Genomic DNA, 25502 nt, shown 5'->3' with positions numbered 1-25502 from the left:
TTTGCTGCCTCCACGTTTACCTGACTTTAAAAATAGGGTGTGTATACACATTGTGCAGTTGACTATAAGAGCTTTCATGTACTGAGATCTGAGTTCTTCCGCTCTGTTATATTTACAAATATATCCAGGTGGCCAGTTAAACCTTTCTAAGAGTTGATATCCAGGAGTGCTGTACTTAACACAAAAATAATGTGAGCCAGCATTCATTCCCACCAGTCCTGGGCCAGATGAATTCATGTGTGAACTCAGCTACTTCGTGGGGCCTGGGAGTGGATGTGTGGATGCTCAGAGGAAGGGCCTCAGCCTCCTGGCTGATGTGTCCTCTATCTTTATACCTCAGACAGTATTCCCTAAGGTGAGCTGAAGATAAGCTAATCTCCAAGGCTCCTTTTCTGTGCAAACTTCTAGTAAAAGCACACAAGGAGCCCCCCAGAACCCATTGCATATAGAAGGACCCCAAAACTGTTTTAGCTCTTTAGACAGTCCACCCTGCTGCTCAGAAGCAGCTGTACAGCTCCCAACTTGTCCAAGACACAGCATAAGCAGCCTGAGCTTCCTCCCAGTGGATATAGGATCTTTCCCCCTTACCCAGAGAGCCTTGGAGCTTCTTGCCACTACAGGATCCTACTGCAATATCTTCGTTTGGGCTTCTGTGTCTGCAATTCTGACTAGGGGGAAAAACATAGCATTTGTTTAAAACCAAAATGGTCCAGGGACCAGTTATTTACTATTTCCTGAGGTTTTTTCCTTTTGACTGGCAGGCCCAGAACTCAGGGGAAGCAGGGAGGCAGAGGTCCTGAGGCCATACCTTGGGTATGCAGAACCTGAGGAAGGAAGGGTGGGCAGCAGAAAACAGCCTCTCTTCCTAAAGCTGCCTCCCCCCTTATTACAATGGCAGAGGAATACTGACTGGACCTCTCCCCCAGAACGGCTGCCAGTATCTAGAGACCCTTAGTGGTCACTTCGTACGGTGTTGCTAGAGTCCCGTGGAGGAAAAGCAGAGATGCAGAAGGATGAGAGGATGATGAGTTGCAGAAGGCCAAGGTTAAGGCCAGGAAGCACTCTGGCCAATCTGTTGAAGGACCATAGCCTAGCAGAAGTCTTAAAAATGGAAGGTTTCCTCAATCAATTTGTTCTTTTTCAAAGTTGTTCATCTATCTAAGGTCCATGCACTTGGACACACATTTAACATCACCCACTGACACTCAGACTGGTGATGGTGAAAGTACTGAGAACATCTCATGCCTGTCACAGGGAGGAGGACTTGTGCTGCCCACATAATCTTTTGTTTTGTTTTCTTCTTTTTTTTTCTTTTTTTCTTTTTTGAGACAGGGTTTCTCTGTGCAGCCTTGGCTGTCCTGGACTCACTCTGTAGGCCAGGCTGGCCTCGAACTCTCAGAGATCCGCCTGCCTCTACCTCCCTGAGATTACAGGCATGCACCACCATGCCCAGCACTGGGTCTTTTTTTTAAACTGTGTGCGTTGAGCCTCATTGGGCAAACTGTGCAGAAAGCTTGTGATGGCACGGTGTTGCCATGGTCTTGTGGCATCTAGGCCAGTGGCCTGGAGACCTGAATGGGGAAAGTAGGGACAGATGCAGCATTGTAGAGAGCTCAGGGTCCTACAACAGCTAGCGGGCAGGGTCATCGCAGCAGGTCTGTGGCTTGGTGTGTCTTAGTTTACTCTTAGCTACCGCCACTGTCACACTACTGTCACCATGGAGCAAGACTGGCATTGCCTCCACCAAACACGTCAAGTCCCGCCCCATGCTGAGCCAGGGCCCCTTTGTTTCTTTCCTCCCAGGGTGCTTTTGCTCTTTGAATTGGCCCGCCTGTCTCTGACGTTGAAAAATGAGCCAGTGGCCCATGACTGCTTCTCAGACCTGAAGAAAATGGAAAGCAAAGTAAGTGACTTCAGGTTAGCTCTGGGTGGTGGCTACAGGAGGATGGCTCACAGGACTATGGCTCCTGGAACAGAAAACAAAACAAAACAAAACAAAACAGTGTCGGTGTGAAAGACCTTCCGTGCTCAGCCTACGCCTCCTGCAAAAGTGTGTTGGCAGTTTCTGCTGATCTGTATCCATGTCTTTCCTTTCGCCATTGTCACTGGACCTGGCCTGTGTTGCCACCACTGTTCCTCCAGTTCAGGGAAGGGGTGTGTAATCCTCACAGTCGAAGCAGTATAACCCATGCTCCCCTGACCCTGCACACTTAAATCGTACTTAATTTTTCTTATCTCACAAAGAACTGCCGTAGAAATTCTGTGCCTAAACCAATCCTTTTGGCAACTAGGGATTCTTCAGTGACATGGATTGCCAAGGAACTTTCACAGTAATTTTTTTTTTTTTATGCTTATGACAATGTTGACATCCAGGGGAAGTTTAGGAGCACATGCAGTGATAGGAGCCAGCTTCAAGATGGTTCCCCTCTTACCTCCTGAAGCCACACAAGGTGTTTCCAGAGTGGAGAGTGTCATGGTGCCCCCCACCTCACCCCACCCGCTAGTGCTGCTGTATTCGAAAATGAGGTTCGATGGCAGTGTGCTGGATGACCTGGTCCTTGTCTTGGCTGCCACTTCCTGCAGTCTCATTTAGCACTTGCTTTCTGCTCAGTCTTAGTTTCCTGGGTGGGTGATCCTATATGGCCTTAGAGTGTCCGTTACTAAATAAGCGACAGGGCTAGAGGAGACAAGCAGGAGCAACTCACAAAGACAAAAAGAAATCGGGGTACAGGTGAAATGGTGATAGAGGAATGTCCTAAGTAGAAATAAAACTCCATCTGAACCTTGGCCATCAGGTGATGCTTGGACAGGACAGGCCAACGGGATGAGGGGAAGCAGTTGAGGCTTCATCATAACCACAAGTGACAGCTCACGCTGGCCAGGATGTGGAACAAGGGGAGCACTCCTCCATTGCTGGTGGCAGCGCAAACTTACACAGACACTTTGGAAATCAATATGGTGTTGGTTTTTTTGTTTTGGTTTTTGTTTTTTTAAAGAAAATTTGGCTTCTATCGACCCCAGACCCAGCTAGATTACTCCTAGGCATATACCCAAAGGATGCTTCATCCTTCCACAATGACACTTGCTCAACTATGGTCATATCAGCTTTATTTGTAATAGCCAGAAACTGGAAACAACTTACATGTCCCTCAACCAAAGAATGGATAAAGACGGTGTGGTGCTATACACAACGGAGTATTACTTAGCTTTAAAAATAATAACAATAACATGAAATTTGCAGGCAAATGGCTAGAACTAAACACAGACCCTGAAAGACAAACGTGGTATATACTCACTTATTACTGGATATTGGCTGTAAAGTAAAAGATGACCGTGCTACAGTCCACAGACCCAGAGAGGCTAAGAAACAAGGAGGGCCCAAGTGGGAAGGGGAAATAGAATAGATACGTCAGGTGAACTGGGAGCAGGTGGGAACAGGAAGGATCAGCCTGGGGCAGGGTGGAGGAAGAGAGGACTGGGAAAGAACCGGAACTGGGGGTCATCTCTGTGGCAATGTGGAAACCTAGTGAAATGGACATCCCCAGTAATCTAAGACTCCTAGTAATAGGGGATAGGGATCCTGAACTGTCTATATCCTGTGACCAGGCAAGCCTTCCAGTGAAGGGACTGGGACACCAATCCAGCCACAAAACCTTTGACCTATAATCTGTCCTGCCTGCAAGATGTGCTGGGATAAAGGTGGTATAGAAATTGTGGGAGTGGCCAACCGATTGGTCCAGCTTGAGACCCATGCCGTGAGAGTGAGCCCTTGACACTGCCTGGAGGGCCAGGAACCAGAGGGTGGATAACCCAAAGACCTAGGAGAAAACCAAACACGACTGGGGAAAAAAAAAGTCAGTGAAATGATTCCTAATGCTACTCTGCTGTACTCATAGATCAAAGCCTAGCATAATCATCATCAGAGAGGCTTCATCCAGCAACTGATGGGAGCAAATGCAGAGACCCACAGACAAACATTAGGCAGAGCTTGGGGAATCCTGTGGAAGAGGGGAGGAAGGATATAGAAGCCAGAGGGGTCAAGAACATCATAAGAAACCCCACAGAATCAACTAACCAGGGCTCATAAGGGCCCACAGAGACTGAACCAACAATCAGGGAACCTGCAGGGGTCTGACCTAGGCCCCCTGCATATATTTTATGGTTTTGTCTTCTTGTGGGACTCCTAGCAGTGGGAGCAGGGGCAGCCTCTGATTCTTTGGACTGCTCTTGGGACCCTTTTCCCCCTGCTAAATTGCCTCTTCCAGCCTTAGTATGAGGGGAGGTGCCTAGTCTTACTGCAGCTTGATAAGCCACCCATGTTTGGTTGACATCCCTGGGAGGCCTGCTCTTTTCTTAAGGAAAATGGGAAGGGGGAGAGGGGTAAGGGGAGAGGGACTTGGAGGACAGGAAGGAGGGAAAACTGCAGTTGGGATGTAATATATGAGAGAATAAAAAAAAAGTCAACACATGAAATTTGAGACAGGAGAGGAGTTAGAGGGGAAGGACTGGGGATAAGTCTGATTAATACACATTATATGCATGTATGAATTTCTGAGTAAAAGAAAATAGGAAAAGTATAAGCCAGAGAGGCTAGTGAGATGGCTCAATGTGCAAAAACGCTTGCCACCAAAGCTGATGATCTGAGTTTGAGCCCTGGAATCTACACTATAAAGGGAGAGAATCAGCTCTTGCAAGCTGCCCTCTAATTTCCATGCTCATACACACGCATGCACACAAATTTTTTTTTAATTTAGGCCAAGTGTGGTGTCCTATTTCTGTAATCCTAACGCTCAGGAAACTGAGGCAGGACTGATGTGAGTTCAAGGTCTTCCTGGGCTAAAAAGTGAATTCCAGGGAAGCTTTAGCTACAGTGTGAGACCCTGCATTTAAAAGAGAGAAAATTAAAAAAAAAAAAAAGTAGGAAAGAAAAATTCAAGGTTCTCTGAAATCAGTGAGCCCCACCCCCCTTTAAAAGGTTTCAAGAAGTCCTCTCCCTTTGTATCTTTTGAGACTTGTTACATTTTTCTCTTACTTTGCGCCCTTCTCTGATTGTCCATTTTCTGGTTTTTGCTTCTGCTGGGAATTCAAGGCATTTTAAGGGTCTTTAAGGCTGACAAATGTGCATGGTAGCTGTCATTAATGTCTTTGTGTTCAAAACTCCATCCACATCCCCAGGATCCTAGCGTGCTGCTAGAAATTGAAGGTCTGGAGTGTGAATTAGAAGCTTTGCGACTGGAAAGTAAACTTAATATGTACCTTCGAGAAGCCGTTGAGGTAATGCCTTAAGCCCAAGTAAGAGTTGCCTTGGACTCACCGATCCCTGGGGTCAGAGCAGCCTTGAGGGCCCTGGGGCAGCATGACAGTGAGGCCCCTGGGTGCAGGAAGCCAGAGGCCATGGAGCACACAGCTGAGAACAGGAGAAGTGTGGGGCTTGAGGAAGGCTCAGCACACGGTTGAGTATGTTACACAGGTCCTGAAATTCCGTCCTTGAGCCTTCTTTTGCTGGAAAGAACCCACAACACCAACCAGAGGTGATTCTTCTCAGGTAGTGAATGCAAGACGCAAGCTGTAGTAAGTAGACTCCAATAAGAAATAAATGGACTCTGTCTGATAGCACTTGTGCAAAAAAACACAATGAGCCACAGCCATGTCTAAGCCTTTGGCTGATGTCTTGTAAAGACCCCACTACAGGATAGTGGCATTCTCAGATCAGGGCCCTGGTCTGATGATCGGGAGATGGCTTACCTCTGACCCCATAATCTGCCACCTACTCTGACTGCTATCCCCAGCACTGGCTCGTCCAGGTGGTGACCAGGACTAGCTTCCCGTTCTAGCCTCACACCCTCAGCCAGCCATTCAACATGCCCCCCTACAGGAACAGCTGGGCATTATAAAGAGACTGGACACCACACTGCAGCAGGCCATCCGCCTGGGTGACCCCAAGACCATCCATGTGCTGTGCACCACACAGTGGAACGCCTGCCTGCCCCTGCTGCAGCGCAACCTGAGGGGCCACCTCCGGAGGCCTCTGACCAACATTGCTGAGATTCTGGAAAAGATTGACAGGTGGGCACCACTTATTCTGTGTCGTCCTCAGGGACTCGCCGTGGGGGAGAACCGGGATAGAGATTCTTAGTACTATAAACGGAGCCCAGGGTGTGTCCCCCACCTGCGGGGTGCACAGTTATACCCCACTTGTTCAGCTAATTCCTTCCAGTCACCCAAGCAACCCAGATCAAGAATCCTCATGACATAAACAGTCCTCGCTCTATCCACCTGTCAGTGTATGGTGATGGGGTTATCTGGGCAGAGGCTAGGAAATGTGTCCTCGGTGGCCATTTTGGACATGTGGTGGATGGGCTAACATCAGAAGCCAGAAACCCCTTCTTCTAAGTCCACCTCTCTTTGCTCACACCATACTGCAGGGTCTTTGTAATTCTCTATACTCACAAACATTTAGTTTTAGCAATCCTTTGACTTCAGCTCTGTCATCCTCCATGTGTGCACTTGTATTAGACAGAAGATGTTCTTTATTGCCCTTCATGAGCAACCATCCTTCCTGTGCTGTTGATGTTTGTCTCTCCATTTTGGCAACCCACCTTCTTAGATCTTATGACTCTTCACAGTTTGACTTTATAAAATGAGTTATGAGGTGTCTTTTATATTTTTAATTTTTTTCCAATGTATTCAAATCTTTATATCCTGATTGTATCCCCTCCCTCATCACCTCCTGGTCCCACTCTCCCTCCCCCTTCCCCCTAGTTCCCTCCCCTAGTTCGCTGAATGGGAGAGTCCTCCTCCCCTACTACTGACTCTAGCCTATCAAGACTCACCAGAACTGTCTGGGTCCTCTTCCTCCGTGGGCTGGCAAGGTCACCCCTAGGGGTTAAGTGATTAAGAGCAGGCAACCAAGTTCATGGCAGAGACTGCCTCTGCTTCCCTTACTAGGGAACCCACATGGAGAGATGGCTACATCTGAGCAGACGGTCTAGGTCCTTGGTTGATACATCAGTCTCTGCAGGAGCCCCTAGGTCCAGATTTTTTGGCTTTGTTGGTCTTTTGTGAAGTTCCTGTTCCTTCTGTATCCTTCTGTCTGCCCCCCCCCCTTTCATAAGACTCCCTGCACTCTGCCCAAAGTTTGGCTATGAGTTTCAAAACCTGCTTTGGTCCACTGCTGGGTGGAGTCTTTCAGAGGACACCTATGGTAGGCTCCTTTCCTGTTCCCTCTCTTCCACTGCTTCAGGTATCCATCCTGTTTGCCTTCTAAATGAGAATTGAGCATCCTCCCTAGGGTCCTCTTTGTTGTTGAGCTTCTTAGGTCTGTAGATTTTCATATATTTTATCCTATATTATATGGTTAATATCCACTTAAGTGAGGATATGACATGAGTGTCTTTCTGGTTCTGGGTTACCTCATTTAGGATGATCTTTTCTAGTTCCATCCATTTGCCTGCAAATTTCATAAGTTCCTTGTTTTTAATAGCTAAGTAGTATTCCATTGTGTAAATGTACACAATTTCTGTATCTAGGTTGAGGGACATCTAGGTTGTTTCCAGATTCTGGTTATTATGAATAAAGCTGCTATGAGCACAGTTGAGCAAATGCCCTTGTTGAATGGTGGCACATCTTTCAGGTATATGCCCAGGAGTGGTATAGCCGGATCTTGAGATAGCACTATTTCCAATTTTCTGAGAAAGCATCAGATTCATTTCCAAAGTAGTTGTACAAGTTTGCATTCCCACCAGCAGTGGAGGAGGGTTCCCTTTTCTCCACATCCTCTCCAGCATGTGTTGTCATATGAATTTTTTATCTTAGCTATTCTGATGGGTGTAAGATGGAGTCTCAGAGTTGTTTTGATTTGCATTTCCCTGATGACTAAGGACGTTGAGCATTTCTTTAAGTGTTTCTCCACCATCTGATATTCTGTTGGAAATTCTTGGTTTAGCTCTGTACCCCATTTTTAAATTGGATTATTTGGTCTGTTGGTGTGAGACAACTTCCTGAACAGAACACCAACAACCCAGGCTCTAAGATCAACAATTAAAAAACAGAACCTCTTGAAACTGAAAAGCTTCTGTAAAACAAGGGACACCGTCAACAGAACAAAACAATAGCCTGCAGACTGGGAAAAGATCTTTAGCAACCCTACACCCGACCCAAAATATATAAAGAACTCAAGAAAGTGGGGTGTCTTTCCAAAATGACTTTCCAGCAGAGCTGATACAGTTTCCCATAATCAACAGTGAAATCATCCAGGTGCCAGGGGGGTGCTTGTCTAGTCATCTATATCCTGGGAAGGTCTTCAGTCCTGAGACCGTCCCTAAGCCTGGACTGAAATGAGTGAGCCTATCCTCCACAGCACTGGGTCACCATGCTTATCTGGTCACGTGGCTCATGAAGACATCCTGGGTCTTGTCAGTTTTTTGAAAGATACCAGGGAGGGGGGCACTGCACCCCCCAGTCAGGCCGTGACGCTCTGCCTCATTCCCTCCAAACTGGCAGATGCACTCAGCGTTAAGGCTGTCTGCGTGCCTACCCTGGCAGTCTATGTTGTTTGATGCAGATGCCAACAGGCCTGCTCCCCACGCTCACCGCTGCACGGCATGTCTATCAGTCCTTGCTTCCAAATGAGCAGCCTGGGTGCTCACCAACACCCCCTTCCTCTCTTCATTCTGCCACTGCTCTGTCCCCAGGAGCTAGTTGGATATTCAAGAATTCCCTCTGCCTTCTGTTGTCTTCCTTGCTCCTATGAATCTCGTGGGAGAGGGGCTCCTCCAGGGTCAGTGCTGGGCTCCCTTTACCTGCATGAGATGCTCAGTTCTCATCACCCCTCTCCCCACCTGTGGAGATTCCAGCATTATGCCACCATGGTGCCACCCCACAGCTAACCTGTGCCTATTTCTGGCAATCTTTTCATTTGAGGAAAACCACGGCCTCTCATGCTCACCTCATCTTTTTAGGAATTCCAGGATCATCTCCTTCTTCCAGAGAGCAGAGTTCTCTAGCTGGGGGCACCCATCCTGGAGAACGGGACATGGCTGGTGGACACCTTAGCTTTGCTGATCTGAACTGGTCCCATGCCATCTCAGTTTCAGAGAACATGCTGCTTGTTGCTGGATGCCGAACTGGCCGATAGAAGGAAGGGTTTTTCCTTCTGGTCTCCATGATCTCTAATGGAAAGCTATTGCAGTATGGTCCCCGTGTGCCTCCTTTTGCCCCTCCTATTTTCAAGCTTATCTTTTTAATTTTTTAGCATTTTGATTATATTATTTTTAGGAGCCTTTTTAAAATTTAGTATAATTCAAGTATGTTAAATGGCACTTTCATGAAATTGGGGGGAGTTATGAGCTACTGTTTCTTTGAACACATTCCTGTTTCTGGGATGCGAGCTATACACATGTGGAATGTGGAGGGCTTCTTGCAGCTCCCGGGACTGTTTGGTTTTTCTAATCAGGCCATTTCTGTTTCCAGACTCACGATCTTCCTGGCTGCCCACTCTGCCATCATACCTGGCTAGAATGGTCCTCCTTTCACTTACCACAGCTGTTAAGCCTAGTGTTTACTCGTTACCGCTGTTTTCCCTATATTTGTGAGCAGGTTCACGACATGCATTTTGTAATATCCACGTGAAAAGATTTATCTGCAAAACCCAACAGCCAGCCTACCTGTGTCCTGACCCTGTGTTAATATTTTTCTGTCTCCTGGCAGAACTGATGACTCTGTATTAAGCATTCCGGGTGGTGTCCTGTGGAGTCTTTGTGTTTTTCTTTGTTTACCACAGGGTCCTACATAGCTTGTGGACAATGCAGCCCTGAACTTTGAATTTGTTACATAAATCAGGTTGGCCTCAGACTTGCAATGATTCTCCTGCCTCTGCTTCCCAAATACTATGATTACAAGCACGAACCATCATTGCTGCAATCTTAAAAAGAAGCGTTTTTGTTTTAGTGGCCAGTTCAATGTTAGCTGGTGGTCTTAAAATCACATTGGCTGCTCCAAATCTGCTCTAGTGCATCTCTGGAGGTCCAAATGTTTCCCACACCCATCCCAGAGAGAATCTGCCCCATGACACAGGCTCTGTACAGGCTGAGCCTTGTGTTTTGCTGGGGGCAGAGGTACAGGGATCCCTGCCTCTCAGTAAGCCCCTGCTTTGCCTGCTACCTGCTCAACTCACAGGACACTGTGCCCACCTGCTCTGCCTCTCAGCAGCTCATGGCTACCTCCTTCACGAGTTTCTTTCCAGGGGATCCGGATCTCATGCTATGCAGCATCTGTCCCTAAAAGCAGCCGCCTTCTCGTTAGATGTTGCCGACAATAGGGCGACTTTATCATATTTGGAAGCAGAAGCAACTATAACCTTAGGCCAGCTATTGGGCTTATTTTCAGGTCATGGACTGTGGTTCTACATTCGCTGGTTGTGGCTGTCATCGCTGCACCCCGTAGGCTGCTCCATGAATGATCCCGGCTGTCCGCTCCGGGCAAGTTTCACATGGGCATCTCTTCATCCATCCACAGTAGGCACAGTATCCACAGTAGGCACCAGGTTCCTGCTTCTTTGGGTAGCAGAGCTTCAACACCTGATCCCAGGGGCTCTCTCTGCTTCTCTACACAGCCTCAAAGTATTTACGTTTCCCCCGAGGCCGTGAGAATATTACTGTCACTTTGATTTCTCTATCTTGGCAGAAAGTCAGTGAGCCACGGGTCACTGGAGCATCTCCATCTAGTTGTCCATAGGTTGCTAGCTCTGCGTCCTGCAGCAGTGCTCGAGGTGGCCCCTCCAGCACTACTGTATAAAGCTATTGCTTAGACGCAGGGGCTTCTCCAACCCTGGCTGAGCTCTAGCCATAATGTGGCTAAGCCTCCTGGGCAAATGTCCAGTCTATCCATCAGACAAGGACAGTGAACTGTGGCACTGACACCAAGTACATTCCAGGAGAGAAGTACATCACAGTGGACAGCAGGCTAGCAATGGCATCTAGGTGGCTATGGGAAGGCTGAGCCTGCCCTTGTGCTCACCTCCCAGTGGGAAGCACTACATGACCCTCTCTCTGTCTGCTTCTTCTCAGCCTGAGTCAAAGGCTCAGTGAGCTTGCCTCCAGTGGTCTATAGCAAGAATTCCAATTTTTATCTCCCTTTGTGAGGTTTCAAGACAAGACAGGAAGGAAGACGAAGAGCAGGGCTCTGGACAGCTGTATAATTTCATGCCTCTTGATGGTGACTAGGAAAAAAAAAAAAGTCCCATAGGCTCACAAGCAGAGCTCTATAGCTTCCTCATGTGTGCTTTTCTCTCTAGTCTCATGACCCAGATGCGCTGCCAAGTCCACATGGAGTTGTCATATATCGAGCAGGATGAGGACCAGCTGGAGCCTGCCATTGTGCATATGCAGAAAGCCATGCGCCTGGACAGCCTAGGTCTCTACCACGAGAAGAGTAAGATGGCTTACAACCGGCTGAAGTTGTGTACCATGCTGTACCAGTCACCTGACCGTCCTGAGGACCAGGCCACTATGGCCATTGAACAGGTGCAGACCTAACCCAGTGTGGCACCGTCCTTTGAATGAAAAGATCAAGGGGGAACCTTGGAACAGAGAGAGCCTAGGGGACCATTCAGAGCATGGGACCATTCAGAGCATGGGGCCATTCAGAGCATGGGGCCCAGGCTCAGCTACCCAAGGTCTGCCTGGCACCCAGAAGGCCTGTGGGAGCTTCATTCCCTGAGAGTGGAACCATAGGATTTCCTGAGATTCTCATCTGTCCTGGAGTGGGCAGGGAGGCTGCCCCAGATGTCATGCACATCATACTGTCTACAGGCGAAGAAAGCCACCCAGAAGGACAGCGTCCGAAAGAAGCGTGCACTCCTGGTGAATGCAGGCCTGGCCCTTGCCCCTGACACCTTCCAGATTGTGCTGGACAGCGAGAATGAGGCCAAAGGTAAGTGCTGCCCTCGAACTCACTGCCCTTGACACTATCGTGACATGCCTTATTAGTCGATGGACCTCCTAGAGAGGGATTGCATGTACAAGTCGCTGTTAGTAGCAGAACACCACAGCCAGGGCTTAACCTCACTGTTGTAGAGGTTGGACGTCTTGTGATGGCAATGTGGTGGCCTGGTCTCTCTTGATGACACCTTCCCTGACTTATAGATGGTCATCTTTGTCTCATGTCCTCACTGGCTGTCCTATATGTCTACCTCAATGTCCTCTTTATATAAGGATTTAGTCAAACTGAACAGGACCCTCCCCCATGGTCTCTTCAGCCTTATTGCCTATTAAGACCCCATCTCTTGAAAATAAGACTTTATTCTGGAGACACAGGGACAGGAATTGGAAACAGCCTATCTGGGGACACAAGTCAGCCTATAGTACCATCCAAGGAACAAAGATGATGGTTCTGGGATGCTCTTTGGATCAAAGCTAAGTCTGTTTCACTTACCTGGACCACTTACTTTGTTTCCAGTGTAGAAAAAGGGTTTGTATTGTATCCTAGTTGTGGCTGCTGAGCCCAGCTCTCGGGGACAAACCAGCAACTCTGGCTAGATAGACAGTGCCACTCTCTCTGGAGTCTCGTGTTGTGCGGGCACTCTTCTGGGGCCCCCTCCAGCACAGCTCTGACAAAAAAAAGTGATACAGGACTCGGCAGACTGAAGTTGAGTTGTTGCGGGTCCAAGGCATGGGACAAGAAGGGGAGGATGGAGTCATGGCTCTGTGTTAGGATAATTGAAACCTCTGAAATATAGGTTTTTTTCAGGCCCAGAGCTGTCTGTCTTACTCCGCCGTATGCTTTGGTATTTGCATTGCTCTGGCTTTGCTTCCCCCCTCATGAGTCTGAGCAGCTATAGGACTGTTGACATCCCATGGGTGGGTCTGCCCTCCTTGGTTGGTTCATTTAGTTGGATTAGTGTAAAAAACTGACCAAGAGTTTGCATCTTCACCAGAGGACATAGTGCCTAGCTGGCACCAATAGGAGACGCTGAGACTCGCTAAGGTATGTGGGGAGGGTAACCCCAGCAAGGGAATACCTGTGCTATATAGGGAAGCACAGAGGAGGCAGGCGGCTAACCAATAGGGAGTACATTCCCACCACCGCCACCCCAACCAGTTTCCTATCTGGCATCTCCTGTGCCTGGCTCTGCACTGAGCATCTGGCTATCACTATGAATCTGATCTCTAGATAGTTAATCATCTTATCTCTGGAAAAGGAGCAGTGATTCAGAACCTCAACATCAAACAGAGAGAACCGCTGGACGTGGAAATGGATAGTGGGTGCTCCCTGAGGGGACAGAGGCTGGTGCTTCTGAGCTGACATAGGCTATTTCTGATGGCTGAAGGCTCCACGTACCCCACAGTAGCTCAGTGTCACTGCGGATCCAAAAGCCCTAACGATAAAGCACTAATGATGCAGTGGTGGCGGGGCCCCCTCATCACCCCCAATGAGCTCAGCTGCTGAAACCTCATTTGCAGACTATGGGCCTGTTCGCCTGGGTCGGCAGTGCCTAGTCCGTGCCCAGTCCTGGCACACCTTTTTAGCTCAGCTGTTTTCTGCTTTCAGTGTCTGCTGGGAAAATCAAGGGTCGCTTCACCTACCTCTGTGCGAAAGCTCGGCATCACATGCTCAGCGTGGAGAAGGCTGCTGGACACCTGCGGCGTCTGGGATATGAGAATAACAAAGAGAGGTGATCCAGGGAGGGAGGGGCAAAGGCACGACGCGATGCCAGCCAAGGAGGGTCTGTCAGCCGAGACCTTCATCCAGGCACCAAGTCCATGGCTGCCTGGGACCCCGAGAGGGATGACAAGCCACCGGTGTTCCACGTGCTGCCCCATGTGCTGAGAATTTGGCTTTCTCCTGTGGAACAACTGACCATTGATTAGGGCCTGCTGACCAAGGTCACCACAGGAGTCCCCAACCCAGGGATATCCATCTACACCACACGCAGGGAAATGAATTATGCAGGGGCGTTTCTCATTGTTAAATGACAAGAAGTGCCACTGACACTGGGGAGAGGATAGCACATAACCTTGGAACAGGTCTAGCTCTGACCTCTGGGCCTTGACCCTAGGAATTGCTCTAGCTCTGACCCCTAACTTAGGACCTCCCACCTCACCCAGCTACCCAGGACTATCTTCCCATCCACACTCTCAGTCAGTTGCACTTCTCTGTCTCCAGTCACTACTGGGGCACTGTAGGGTGGCTTTCCCCTGGACCAGTCCCTCCAGGTGTTCCTAATTTCACCTGTGCTTCCTTTTTGCCACCTGGATCTTGATGAGCAGAATTGTGATTTGGGCTGAGCTGGCCAAGGTGGCCTGGACGCAAGATGTGTGGGATGTCTGTCGCACGGCAACCCGCTTCTGCCTCCTGTATGACATCAGGTCAAAGAAGGCTGCCAAGATAAAACGAAGTATGTGTCCCTGCCATGTGTCCCCCTGGCATGTGGGTAGGCTGAACCTAAGAGCCTCATGAGCCTCTGGTGGCTGTGGTAGCCACAGCACCTCTGAATTAGCACATCCCACCAAGAGACCCCAAGCAAAGAGCACAAACACAGAGCCAGTGTGGTGACCTCTTGGAAGGGTCCCAGTCCCGCGCTTGGGTTTAGAAGAGCCTTTTCACAGATAGCAACGTTTCTGATTACTTATCTGGTCTGGCCTCTATATCTGTGGGCTTCATCTCTATACAGGGTCAACCACCAAGGTTTGAAAATATTTGCAACAGAAACAAGCATCTCTGCTGGGCATACACTGTTTGCTTCCTGACTGTCACCCTCTAAGCATTGCCCTTTAACAGTGCTCCACACAGTGCACACATTGCAGTCAGTGTCAAGGTCAGCTAGCGATGATTTAAAGCTCAAGGGAGGACTATGCAGGTTCCATGTGTCCACGGCAGCATTTTACAAAAGGGGCAGGGCCTCAGTACCCCTGGGGGTCCTGGCAACTGTGCCTACAGCCAGCCCACAGTGGCAATGATGTGAAGGATACAGGCTTATACCAACTCAGGCTGTCCTTCTTGAAGGGCTTGTCCCACAGAGAGCTGGGCAGGACTTGGGCAGTAGGTGGGGAAGGAATTGCTGTGGTTTTGGTTGCTCAAGAAGAGTCTCTCTTTCTCTGCTGCTGTTCCTTCAGTGAAGAAAAAAAAAGGCCCAGAGGGCTTCCAAAGTGAGTGGGGTACCTCTGAAGTGAACCTGCAAAAGCAGATGGCCTCTAACTTGCTGAGGAAGATGGCGGAGGTGTCATTCATCAATGCTGAGGTGCGTCATGAAGGTCTTGGCCATGGTAGCTGCCAATGTTGATGTGGCCAATGAACACACCAGAGAGATTTGTCATAAGGGTTACCCTCTTAAACACACACACATACACACACACACACACACACACACACACACACACACACACACACACCTCCTAAACAGAACTGCACATTAGAGAGAGAAAATTAATTCAGTTCTTGTGGACTGCACAAGAAAAGCGAGGACTGAGGTGTATCGTGGTATGTGTTGGTGTATATTTCTTGTGGGAAATCATTTCTGAATTCAGGATGTGAAGTCATATTTGGTGATTGAGCTTGGCGTTGACTTAGGAAGCTCTTGAGGGAGATGTCATCTCTGTTGTATGACTCTGTGGAACCAGCAAAGCCTTGGCCTGGGTTTTGATCTCTGGCTCCAATAGGCCTGCTCCCTTACAGGCTGAGGTAAAGTGCTTGCCCTGCCCAAAGCTAACCATGTATTTTGTGACCCAGGGGCATTCAAAGCCCTTGAGTGTGAGCTCTCCACCTCTCCACCTGTACCAATGCCAGAGGCACCATCAGCCATCTGTTTTATCCTCACAGCAGCTACAGCATTTCCTTTGGTTTTACTTAGTAGGCACAAGGCAGAGGCTGAGGCATGCACTGTTTTATTCCATTAGCATCGATAGACCCAGCATGACCAAAGGCAACCCCTGTACTCAGGAAGCAAATTGCCAGATGGCAGAGCTGAGAGTTGGCATGCAGGAGACCAGTGGCTGAGGTTAACTAACTAGTTTATCAGACAGGGGCTGGCCTGATCCATGTCCTCCCAACCCTCTGCCCGCCAGGTGGGCTTTGTAGCCTTTGATGTTGCAGAGCAAGTTTGGGAGGCTTCAGGGAGATGAGCCATCAACTAGCTGCCATGGGAGAACATAAAAACTGTTCTGCCCACCCGCAGAAGTGGGCTGTGCTTTTGAAATAAGCCCTTCTCTCCTTGAGATGCATTGAATTGGGAGGCTGCTGAGGCAGGTGGGGTGTGTGGGCCCATCACGCACTCTTTCTAACTTGTGTTTGGCTTTTCAAAAGCGGAGTCTCAGGAAAGAGGCTTTGCTATGCGTTCTCCCAGTTCTGGGGTCTGCCTAGCTGTGAGTTCTGTAACTGTATACTCCCCCGCAGGCCACTGTCCACTTCCTGCGCTTAGAAGGTGTGGAGCTCAATGAACAGGTCATCCCTCCTGAGGACTTGAGCCAACACGCAGCTGGCTACGTACCTGAATCACCAGATACCAATCCGGAGTGGATCACATACAAGTGGGTGGGAGTCCCAGCCACCCTGTAGAGCAGTGGTTCTCAGCCTGTAGGTCACAACCCCTTTGGGGGGGGGCTCACATATCAGATATTTATATTACAAGTCATAGAAGTAGCAACATTAGTTATAAAGTAGCAACGAAGTAATTTTAAGGGTTGGAGGTTGCCACAAAATAGGAACTGTATCAAAGGGTCCTTGGGTCGCAGCTTTAAGAAGGCTAAGAACAACTGCTGTCCACCAAGGGTTGAAGAATGTGCCTCATTTGCCCAGGCCCAGTTGTGGATGAAGCAAGATAAACATGTTATAACCCGGGATGTCAGTATGCAGCCACAGCTAAGAGTAGCTTGGACACATCAAAACACCTCTAGAACACCATAGAAGAAGCAGGATACAGAGACTTCGGCAACTCACTAAAATGCCTACTAAAATGCCAATGGCTAGCGAGGCTCAGGTGGAATCTGGGGTCAGTTGTATGAAGGAAGCCGCACTGAAGACAGTCCCTCTAGAGCTTGAATTCCTGGCCTGTACAGATAGACTGAAATGCCCTGAAAACCGGAGTGAGGATAACCAGGAGAGCCCACATACACTCCTGCAGCAGTATATGAGATAGGGAAGGTGGAGGCTGGGCATTGAGCTGATTGCTGCCTGGGTGTGTGTGTGTGTGTGTGTGTGTGTGTGTGTGTGTGTGTGTGTGTGTTTCAGAACTTGGATAGAAGGCTTGTCACAGTATGCCATGAACAACTGGCTGCGTGCTGCAGAAATTGGGCAGGAGATAGGGGAAGCCTGGATTGTGCAGAACGCCGTGGTCTACGTTATGAACCACAACCGGCATCTCATCTTGGCTGGGAGGCAGAAAGAGCTGGTGGATTCCCTGTATCACCTCCTGAACAACCTCAAGGCCACCGGCTACAAAGGGTGAGTGTGAGCACCCACATGTGTTTACGTGTGGGGGTCCTAGCTGTGGGGTCAGGGCATGACCACTGTTTTTGAGTTTTGAGGCTAGCAGGCATGAGCATGGAGAAGGCGCTCAGCCTGCACTCTGATGACGTGGCCTCCACAGCCCAGGGTACTCACACCCACTTCACTGCCCTCTGCTGGCACTGCTCTAAGCCCTCACAAAGAGGTCAGCTGAGGCCCAGGTACTGTGTGAAGCAGCTCTGTGGTCATCCCACCTTGGACTTGGGGGTGGGGAGAGGGTGGGATTCCATGACTATATGTTTCTTATCTAGATGAGTGAGAACTTGGACTAATGTTTCCCTGGCAGAAATTAAAAATCTAAAAGCATCATGTTGGGCTGGGTTTGAGGTCAGCCTGCTCTACAATGTGAGTTCCAGGACAGCCATGGTGACTAGCGAGAACCTGCCAAGAGGAAAGAAATGACAAGAGGGAAGAAGGGATGGAGGGAGAGAGGGAGGGAGGGAGAAAGGGAGAAAGGAAGGGGGGAGGGAGGGGAAGAAATGAAAGCGAACTAGTACTCAGCAGCACTTACTATGGTCTGTGTTCTGAAGCACAACCATCATCTCGTCCTGGCTGGGAAACAGAGGGAGCTGATGTGGTGCTGTGAGTTTCTGCACGGCGCTAAGCCCTATCTTGCCCTGGCTGTCACAGCTCTCACGTTATCCTCCAGGAACTCAGTCATGATGGTCACGCTCTGTAACACCCTTGCTCGAGGCCTGATCATCAGTTCCATTCCCACCCAGCCACATGAGAAGTCGAAAAAGGGCGCGCGCCCCGTCTTGATTCATGCTCCACTGGACTCATCTGCTTTGACTGAGATCAGAGCAGCCCTGGAGGTCTCCCACCCCGCAGCCCAGGGGTGTGGGCATGGGTTAACTTGATGACTGGGCACAGAGAGCAGGGGCGGGGGGAGGAGGCCAGAGGGCAGAGGGAGGAAGGCTGAAGGTTCCCTCTTAGATTTGTGTTGTGGTGAAAAAGCGTTTCTTTTAGGTCTGTGAGTTCGCACTGAACCTCACGAATGGGAATGTGAAGGAAAACATTGTCCCCACCAGCGTACGGCAGTACCTCATCGCCACCTGGGTGAAGGCCAAGCAGCTATTACAGCAGCAGATTGGGCCTCGGCTAGGCATTGAGGAGCAGGTAGGTGCTGAGGACAGTAGCACCTGCAGACTGCCCTTCCCTAGTGTTCTTATTATACTCTTTGATTTGACCATAGTTGTCGGGAAGGGGCTACGTCCACCTAGGAAACTCTGAGGTCATTCTCTACCATCACCAAAATTGCCGCTCTCCAGAGCCAAGGCAAAAAAATCTCCAACCAGCTCTAAACTCTGGGCCTGTGGGGGTGCTGCCCACTCTCACTGCCACTCATCGGCAGAGTCAACTCTTTGGCAGCACCTCCACAAAGGACTATGGGATCAGGGTCTGCAGAGAAGAAAGAAACAGTATGAATTCAAGAATCCCCACCATGCCCCTGACCCTGAAGCAAATAAATCACTGTGGGGAGCCAGGGGCGGGGGAGCGAGGGAGGGTTCAGGAGGGATATTTATGCTGGGCAAGGCAGAGGGGTTGATGAGACACCTCATACCAGATGTCTCCTTCCCAGGGCTCAGCAGCCTTCCCCCTCTGGAAAACCTCCCTACTAGCCAGACAACATTGTCTTCAAGGCTCAGGGATGTATAGACTTCAGACCTTGTTGCTTAAGAGAACAGCGTAGAGGTTAATTTTATCAAGCTGGCTTACGATAACATATCTAAATACTGTGGTCTGGTCATTCCTTGAGACTAATGCTGCACAGGTTTATCTCCAAAATGGTCCAGTCCTGGTCCCCACAGCTTTCTTTCCCTGTTCCCTGGGCAGTTGAATACTCTAGCCCTTCTATGTTTCCAGAGCACCAATGAGGATATCAATGGTGTGACCAGAGTCCTTGTTGCCCTTGAGATGTACTCCTGCAATGGATTGGGCCTCATGGATTTCAATGTGCCCCCCCTAGCCCAGGTGGGTTACCCCAGGTATCCCAGGAAGTAAGTCAACAGCCTCCACGCATGAAAGATGGAGAAGCTGAGGCTTAGGATCCTGACTGAGGTAGTCAGAACTCAAACCCGCATCCACACCCACGCTACATCTCTCTGCCTCCCGACAACTGCCTTCTTCTCAAAGCACACGACTCTGGCTTTTGTTTGAAACAGTCCCATAACCAGTGTGATGAGCATGCTTCTCTGACTGACCTTTCTGTGTCATTCTTCATCCCAAGCCCTCAGCACAGGCAAAAATGTAAGAGAGGCTAGGCATGCCTTGTAGAGGTGATCTTGTGTGATGGGAAAGCTGTGAGGATGGAGCAACTGTGATCAGTAGCAAGTTTTACACTGCAGCTAGGCTTCATCATATATGCTAAGTAATCCATGGCTTAGCATGTGCAGCTATCATAAGATTGATGAAGCTCACTGGGTTGGCAGCACAGTCACTGTTGAGGGTCACATACCACTAGACAGCCATCGTCGCTAATGTCTGAGGTCCTTCTCTCCTGTTTCACATGCTGGGAAGGTGGCGAAAATGGCTTCTGAGTGCATCTGGACAGAACCTCTGATGGAGCTGCAGACCCTGACACGCCTCACTCACTTCTCCTATGTGAATCATGACTACGAACTCACCATGACATGTTCTCAGAATGCCACACGGATGGGCCTCAAGAGGCTGAGGTCGTTTGAACAGTAAGTGATCTCCACAACTTTGTCCTAGAGGCCTACAGTAGCATCCCCAAATAAGCAGAATGAAGAGTGTGAGCCCATGCCACAGAGCAGGGGCCCTAGGTGCAGCCCTGCTGAGCAAGAGATGGCTGTCAGGAATCCAACTGCCATGGTCCTTCATCTGCTGCTGGCTGGGTGCTTGAGAACAACACAGTGACTGGGGCCCTCAAAGCTCTGCGTCAGTCATGACTCATAAGCCACATAGGCCTTAGTTAGAAGGTCTACGCAGCAGCTGTCTGTGTGTGATAGATAGCTAAGAGTTCTCTTGGTTCTCTTGGTTGAGGCTGCTGAGATAAAATACCACAACTGGGGAGGCCTAAGAAATGGTGACGTATTGTTCTGATATACAAGCTGGGTATTCAAGTTCAGTTGCTGCCTATTTCAGAGATGGCCACCCCATATGGTAGAAGAGGCAAGAAGCTCCCTTCTATTCCTTTATGGGCAGAGTTCCATCCCGAAGCTCCAACCCTCCACCGCACTACCGTCACCTCACAACAGCCCTTCTACCGATGCCACCCCCAGCAAATTAGATTTCAGCATGTGACTTTAGGGGACACATAGGGTACTCATATGAACCATGTTCCAATACTGATACAGACAACTTTGCCAAAGTGATTTTGGAAGGAGCAAGATGCATGACGCTGAAATGTAATATCGCTTCGCTGGAGGACTTAACCCTGGAGAAGCCATCGTCATGCTTGTTGGATAGGAGACAGCATCGCTGTCGGGTCTCCCATGGCAACTGCTGGAAGTTCCCAGTCCCCAAGTGCATCAGTTGCTTTCCTCATTGCTGTGGGCTGGTTAGACGCAATCTAAGGGAGGCAAGGCTTATTTTGGCTCCTGGCTTCAGGGTCCAGTCCATTATGGGGGGAAGGGTTGGCAGCAGGCTGCTGAAAGGCAGCTGAAGTGTGCAGCTGGGATCCCCCACCATGTATTTTGTTCAGCAGAAAACAGGGAGCTGGGAGAAAATATGGCCAGGCTACAAAACCTCACAGCCTGTCTTCAAAGGCTGGCTTCCTCCAGCAAGATGTCACTCTTAAAGATCCTACAACCTCCCCCAAAACAGTGCCACCATCTAGGAACCACGGCTCACACCCACGAGCCTGTGAAGGACGTCTCTTAGTCAACCCCACAGCACCAGTAAAGCACCAGAACACTCCCGTCTTCCTTCAGCTTCTACAAGGTTCTACCACGCTGATGTGTGATCAGAAAACTTAGTCTTTCCTGATTCCTGAATATGGGGCTATTGTGAAAAGTGGTGGTGTGACTAACCGCCATGCAGTCAAGACTGGCTTCCTCGGGCCTCTCTTTTTTTTGGCTTCTTTTCTGAGCCCAGTTATCCTGAAAGATAGAGCCATGACCCAGGTCTTTGAAGGTGCTTCCATTTCCCAGTGGCCAGTTTGATCAGTGGTCCCCAAATCCACAGAGTTCTTCCCCATGTCCATGTCCTCAGTCTTGGGCCATGGCTACCAGCCTTGACTTCTGAGCCTTTTTGATGCACTCCTGGTGTGGTGGCAATGCCAGCCTGTGCTGGCAAGATTTAGGGGGCATGTGATATCTGCCTCCTGGTTGGTCAGACCCCCGTGAGGACAAGGTCAAGCATGTGTCTTGCACACAGTGGCAGCTCCAAGCTGTGTTCATACTACTGCTGAGAATCGGAGAGTCAGCTGAATGCTGCAAAAGCAACTTTTATTCACCTGGTTCAATTGTCATCTCTGAGGATTACTGCCTCTGCCTGCTATTGTGGGCCTAGTCCTGGAAGCTTCTAGCCTCCATACAATCTAACCTAGGCCTAGAATGTCCTCAGCTTCTAGGACTTACTGCTTAATAAGCTCACCCTTTCTTGCTCTTACTGAGCTCTTAGCTGGATGGTTCAATTCAGCTGTTCTGGCTCAAACTCCTCCCCCAACCGACTTACTCAACCCGGCTTTTCCCTCAGCCTCTGAATTGCTCTGCTTGGCCTCAAACTAATTCCAGCAATATGCTCTCATTTTCTGGCTCCTTTTCATTTTCTGGTTTCTCTGTCTTCACCTATGTCTAGCTATGTCTATGTCTAGGATGGCCTATCCTATTTGGTCAAATCTTTCTCTGATTCATCACTGTTTCTGCTGTTTAATTAGACAAACCTGGGTGCCTCCTTCCACAAACTATCTTCACCTTCATTGTTTGGGATTAAAGGCGTGTACCACTATGCCTGGATCTAAGCTTTTCTTTACCTGAAACTTGTTCTGTACCAAGCTGGGCTTGAACTCAGATCTGCTTGCCTCTGGATTAAAGGCGTGTTTGTATTCCAGCCAGATCACACGGACCTAGAAGATCTCTGGGTGTGATCTTTGGCCAGAACAGCCATGTTCTGAATTAAAATTTCTCTACAGAGCCCCCTGACCTGAAATGCCTGTAATTACAGCCTTCACATATCCAGACCCACCTGCACATACAGGGACAGGGACATGGCATCGGGACTGAGGAGGGGGGAGCAGTCCCTGTGACAAACCTGATCATGTAGTTTGTGGGCCTTCAGAACTGGTTTACAGGAGGAACGTGGAAGGGTTTGTAGATGTAGGACTGAAAAGTCATAGAAATACTATACGCAAAATGTAATGGACCATTCTGGTCAGAGTGTGGAAAGGCAGACACTGAGAAGACTCTGCTAGGAGCCCTTGCTCGTGAAGTTTTAGGGAGGAAGAACCCTGTTGGGGGGTAGGCCTATGTTCCTGTTATATTCCAGTAGGGAATCTGGCTGTTTTGTTTTGTTCGTTTGTTTGTTTCTGTGCCTGATTATTTTAGTAAGGGTGAATTCAAAAGCAATGACAAATCCATGGTAGCCCAAAGGCCAAGCTGTGGCATGATTGCTCATGAGTGTTCTTAGTCACAGCTACAGTGAGAAGGAGGGATAAGGGAAGAAAAGGTGAGGCAGCAGGTTCGGGGGAGCTGATAAGGATGGTCCAAGCTAACCGGCTGTGTTCTTAATGAGATCGGTGCCATTGGAGAAAAACCACAGAGGCCACAGGAAAGGGGCCCTGGGAAGTGCGGATTTGTATGAAAATGACACTGAAAGCGCTCTCTGCTCAGGAACAACTGTCTAGGGGAGCCGGATTCAGCCAGCGCATAGGCCACCGCAGACCTAACTGCATCTCAGGCTAGCACCAAAACTCGGCAGGGCTCGCATGCTGCTGGTTTTGCAGGCAGGCAACATGCAAGAGTGTGAGGCTTACAGAGGCTCGCACCCACGCTCTGGAGGCCATTAGGGCCAGACAACGTGTGGCAGAATACCCCCCCACACACCCGAAGGGACACCCTGAGAGGCCATCCCACGAAGTGTGAAGGTGACACTTAAGTTGCACCAGAGACCCCAGGATATTGGAGACGCCAGGACCAGGGGAACCCCCTGAGGAAAGCCTCAGACGCATTCCGGAGCTAGCCCGAGAGAGAGGCTACATGCGTGGCAGGTAGCAGACTTGGAGGGATGGGCTCCCTGGTGCTGCTGGAGCCCACGTGATTCATTATGGTAACTCCAGCTGCTGAGTGAGAGCGAAGGGAGACGTGAGTGGGCACGCCTGGGAACCGGGCTTGAGATTCAGATCGCTCAGAACGGCGCGCTCCTCCTCGAAGGCTGTTGTGTTCTCTTAGTCACAGAACAAAAGAAAACCACAAATGAATGTATTTCCTGAACATGCTGGTGGGAACAGCAGGAAGGCAGTCAAGTAGGAAACTGCTGTCTGAAGACATTCCTGGCTTTGGGTGGGTGGAATCCAGGGTCTTTTATACTAATACATTTCAAAGATGGGCCTATAGGTAGAAGCATGTTAAGTCAAATGCAGAGATGGTGAAGGAGTGGCTTTTAAGAGGACTAAAGAATATCCCAAGATAATTTTAGCTTTGGGTCTGCAGCATTCCAACTCTGCACAATCATGATGTCCTCACCAGTCATCCCTATAGAATCCTAACACTATTTTTTTTTTTTTCTTGAAACTGCAGTTCCCAGGTAGAATGTTATGGCTTAAAGTGATGTGTTTGGGTGTCAAGTTGACAATAGATAGGCTTGTAGTGGTTAATTTATTTCAGTTGCCAGCTTGATTGTATTAAGAAGCACCTAGGACATTAATTAGGCAGATGTCTAGGGTTGTCTGTGACGGTGTCCTCGGAGAAGTTTAACCAAGAAGGGCAGATCCACCTTGAACGAAGGAGGCGCCATCCCATGGGCAGGGGACTGAATTACAAAGGGAGAGAGGAGGAAGCCAGCAGAGCACCGGTACTCCCCCCTCGCTGCTTTCTGTTGCCCATCAGATCTGTGTGGCCAGCTGCCTCTTGCCCCTGCCTTCCCCACCATTGCGTGGATGATGCACACCAGTGATTAACTCCGGGACACAAACAGTACATCAGCATCACATCAAAGGAAGAGAGAAAGGCACCTCCCCCCGGAGTCCTTTAGCCAAGAACTAGTCCAGATTTGAACTCCATGGTCTACTTCATGCACCCATGTCTTCTGCCCTCTTCATGCCTCTACTCCTCTACTTCATGCTCCCCATGTCTTCTGCCCTCTGTCTGTCTGTTGCATGAGTCTAAATCTGGGCCTGCCTGAAGGCTGGGAGTCTGTCTGTCCTATCTGTATGTGTCCAACAAAGGGCTCCCCCCTGTCTTTGTTGAAGAGCACAGGAAGCGTCACATAGGGAAGGAGAAGGGTGGTTTATAGAAGTCTTTATTGGAGTTTTGCAAGGGATCAAGTCACTGACTCCAGCTGGCCCAAACAATAAACATTGTTGTTTATTAACCGATATCCATAACTGATGGCTTTCCACCTTGATGGTAGACTTTAGGGAGTTGCTTTCAAGATCAGTATTCGTTGCTTTCAGTCCACTTACCATAGGCTCTTTGGAGAAAATGGACAAGGCCAGGTGCACAAGATGACTGCAGATTTAGAAGTCAAGCCCTGTAGGGTCAGATCAGAGCTGGCAGAGGTGGTGGTTTTCAACTCTGTACAAGATGCACGTCTATCACTCAAAAGATATCCTTAGGAGAAAAAAAATGGGGGGGGGGGAATCTGCAGAAAGGGTTGTTATGTGTTGTTTGTGCCAATGCACACATCCACAGCGTGCTTGGGCACAGGATGAGAGTTGGGCACAGTGCCAGGCGAGGCTAGCACACTCAGTGATTCTACATTGAATCTCATTTACAAAGAAAATAAAGCAGAGATGCCCATGCACACAAACAGCAACAGGAAACCTGGAGGAGGGAATGCTGAGTAACTCACTGGGCCTTCTGAAATCTTTTATAGACCAT

General features: G+C 49.2%; 1 protein-coding gene across 1 annotated transcript in view; it reads left to right on the top strand.

The window, feature by feature from the left end:
* Positions 1–25502, top strand: part of Cfap46 (cilia and flagella associated protein 46) — an 80805-nt gene that overhangs the window by 7308 nt on the left and 47995 nt on the right. Inside the window, exons 9-22 of the mRNA XM_055608895.1 lie at positions 1804–1903; positions 5176–5274; positions 5876–6066; positions 11294–11522; positions 11811–11931; positions 13549–13672; positions 14268–14395; positions 15114–15238; positions 16390–16523; positions 17224–17436; positions 18149–18314; positions 18469–18618; positions 19366–19473; positions 20020–20186. Of these exons, the coding sequence (XP_055464870.1) occupies positions 1804–1903; positions 5176–5274; positions 5876–6066; positions 11294–11522; positions 11811–11931; positions 13549–13672; positions 14268–14395; positions 15114–15238; positions 16390–16523; positions 17224–17436; positions 18149–18314; positions 18469–18618; positions 19366–19473; positions 20020–20186 (2055 nt within the window). The remainder of the gene's footprint in view (positions 1–1803; positions 1904–5175; positions 5275–5875; positions 6067–11293; positions 11523–11810; positions 11932–13548; positions 13673–14267; positions 14396–15113; positions 15239–16389; positions 16524–17223; positions 17437–18148; positions 18315–18468; positions 18619–19365; positions 19474–20019; positions 20187–25502) is intronic.

The sequence above is a fragment of the Psammomys obesus genome, unplaced genomic scaffold, assembly GCF_907164565.1.
Source record: "Psammomys obesus unplaced genomic scaffold, mPsaObe1.curated_primary_1811, whole genome shotgun sequence".
In the NCBI taxonomy this organism is placed as follows: domain Eukaryota; kingdom Metazoa; phylum Chordata; class Mammalia; order Rodentia; family Muridae; genus Psammomys; species Psammomys obesus.
The sequence above is the reverse complement of the archived record's forward strand: the minus strand, read 5'-3'. Positions and strand labels throughout refer to the sequence as shown.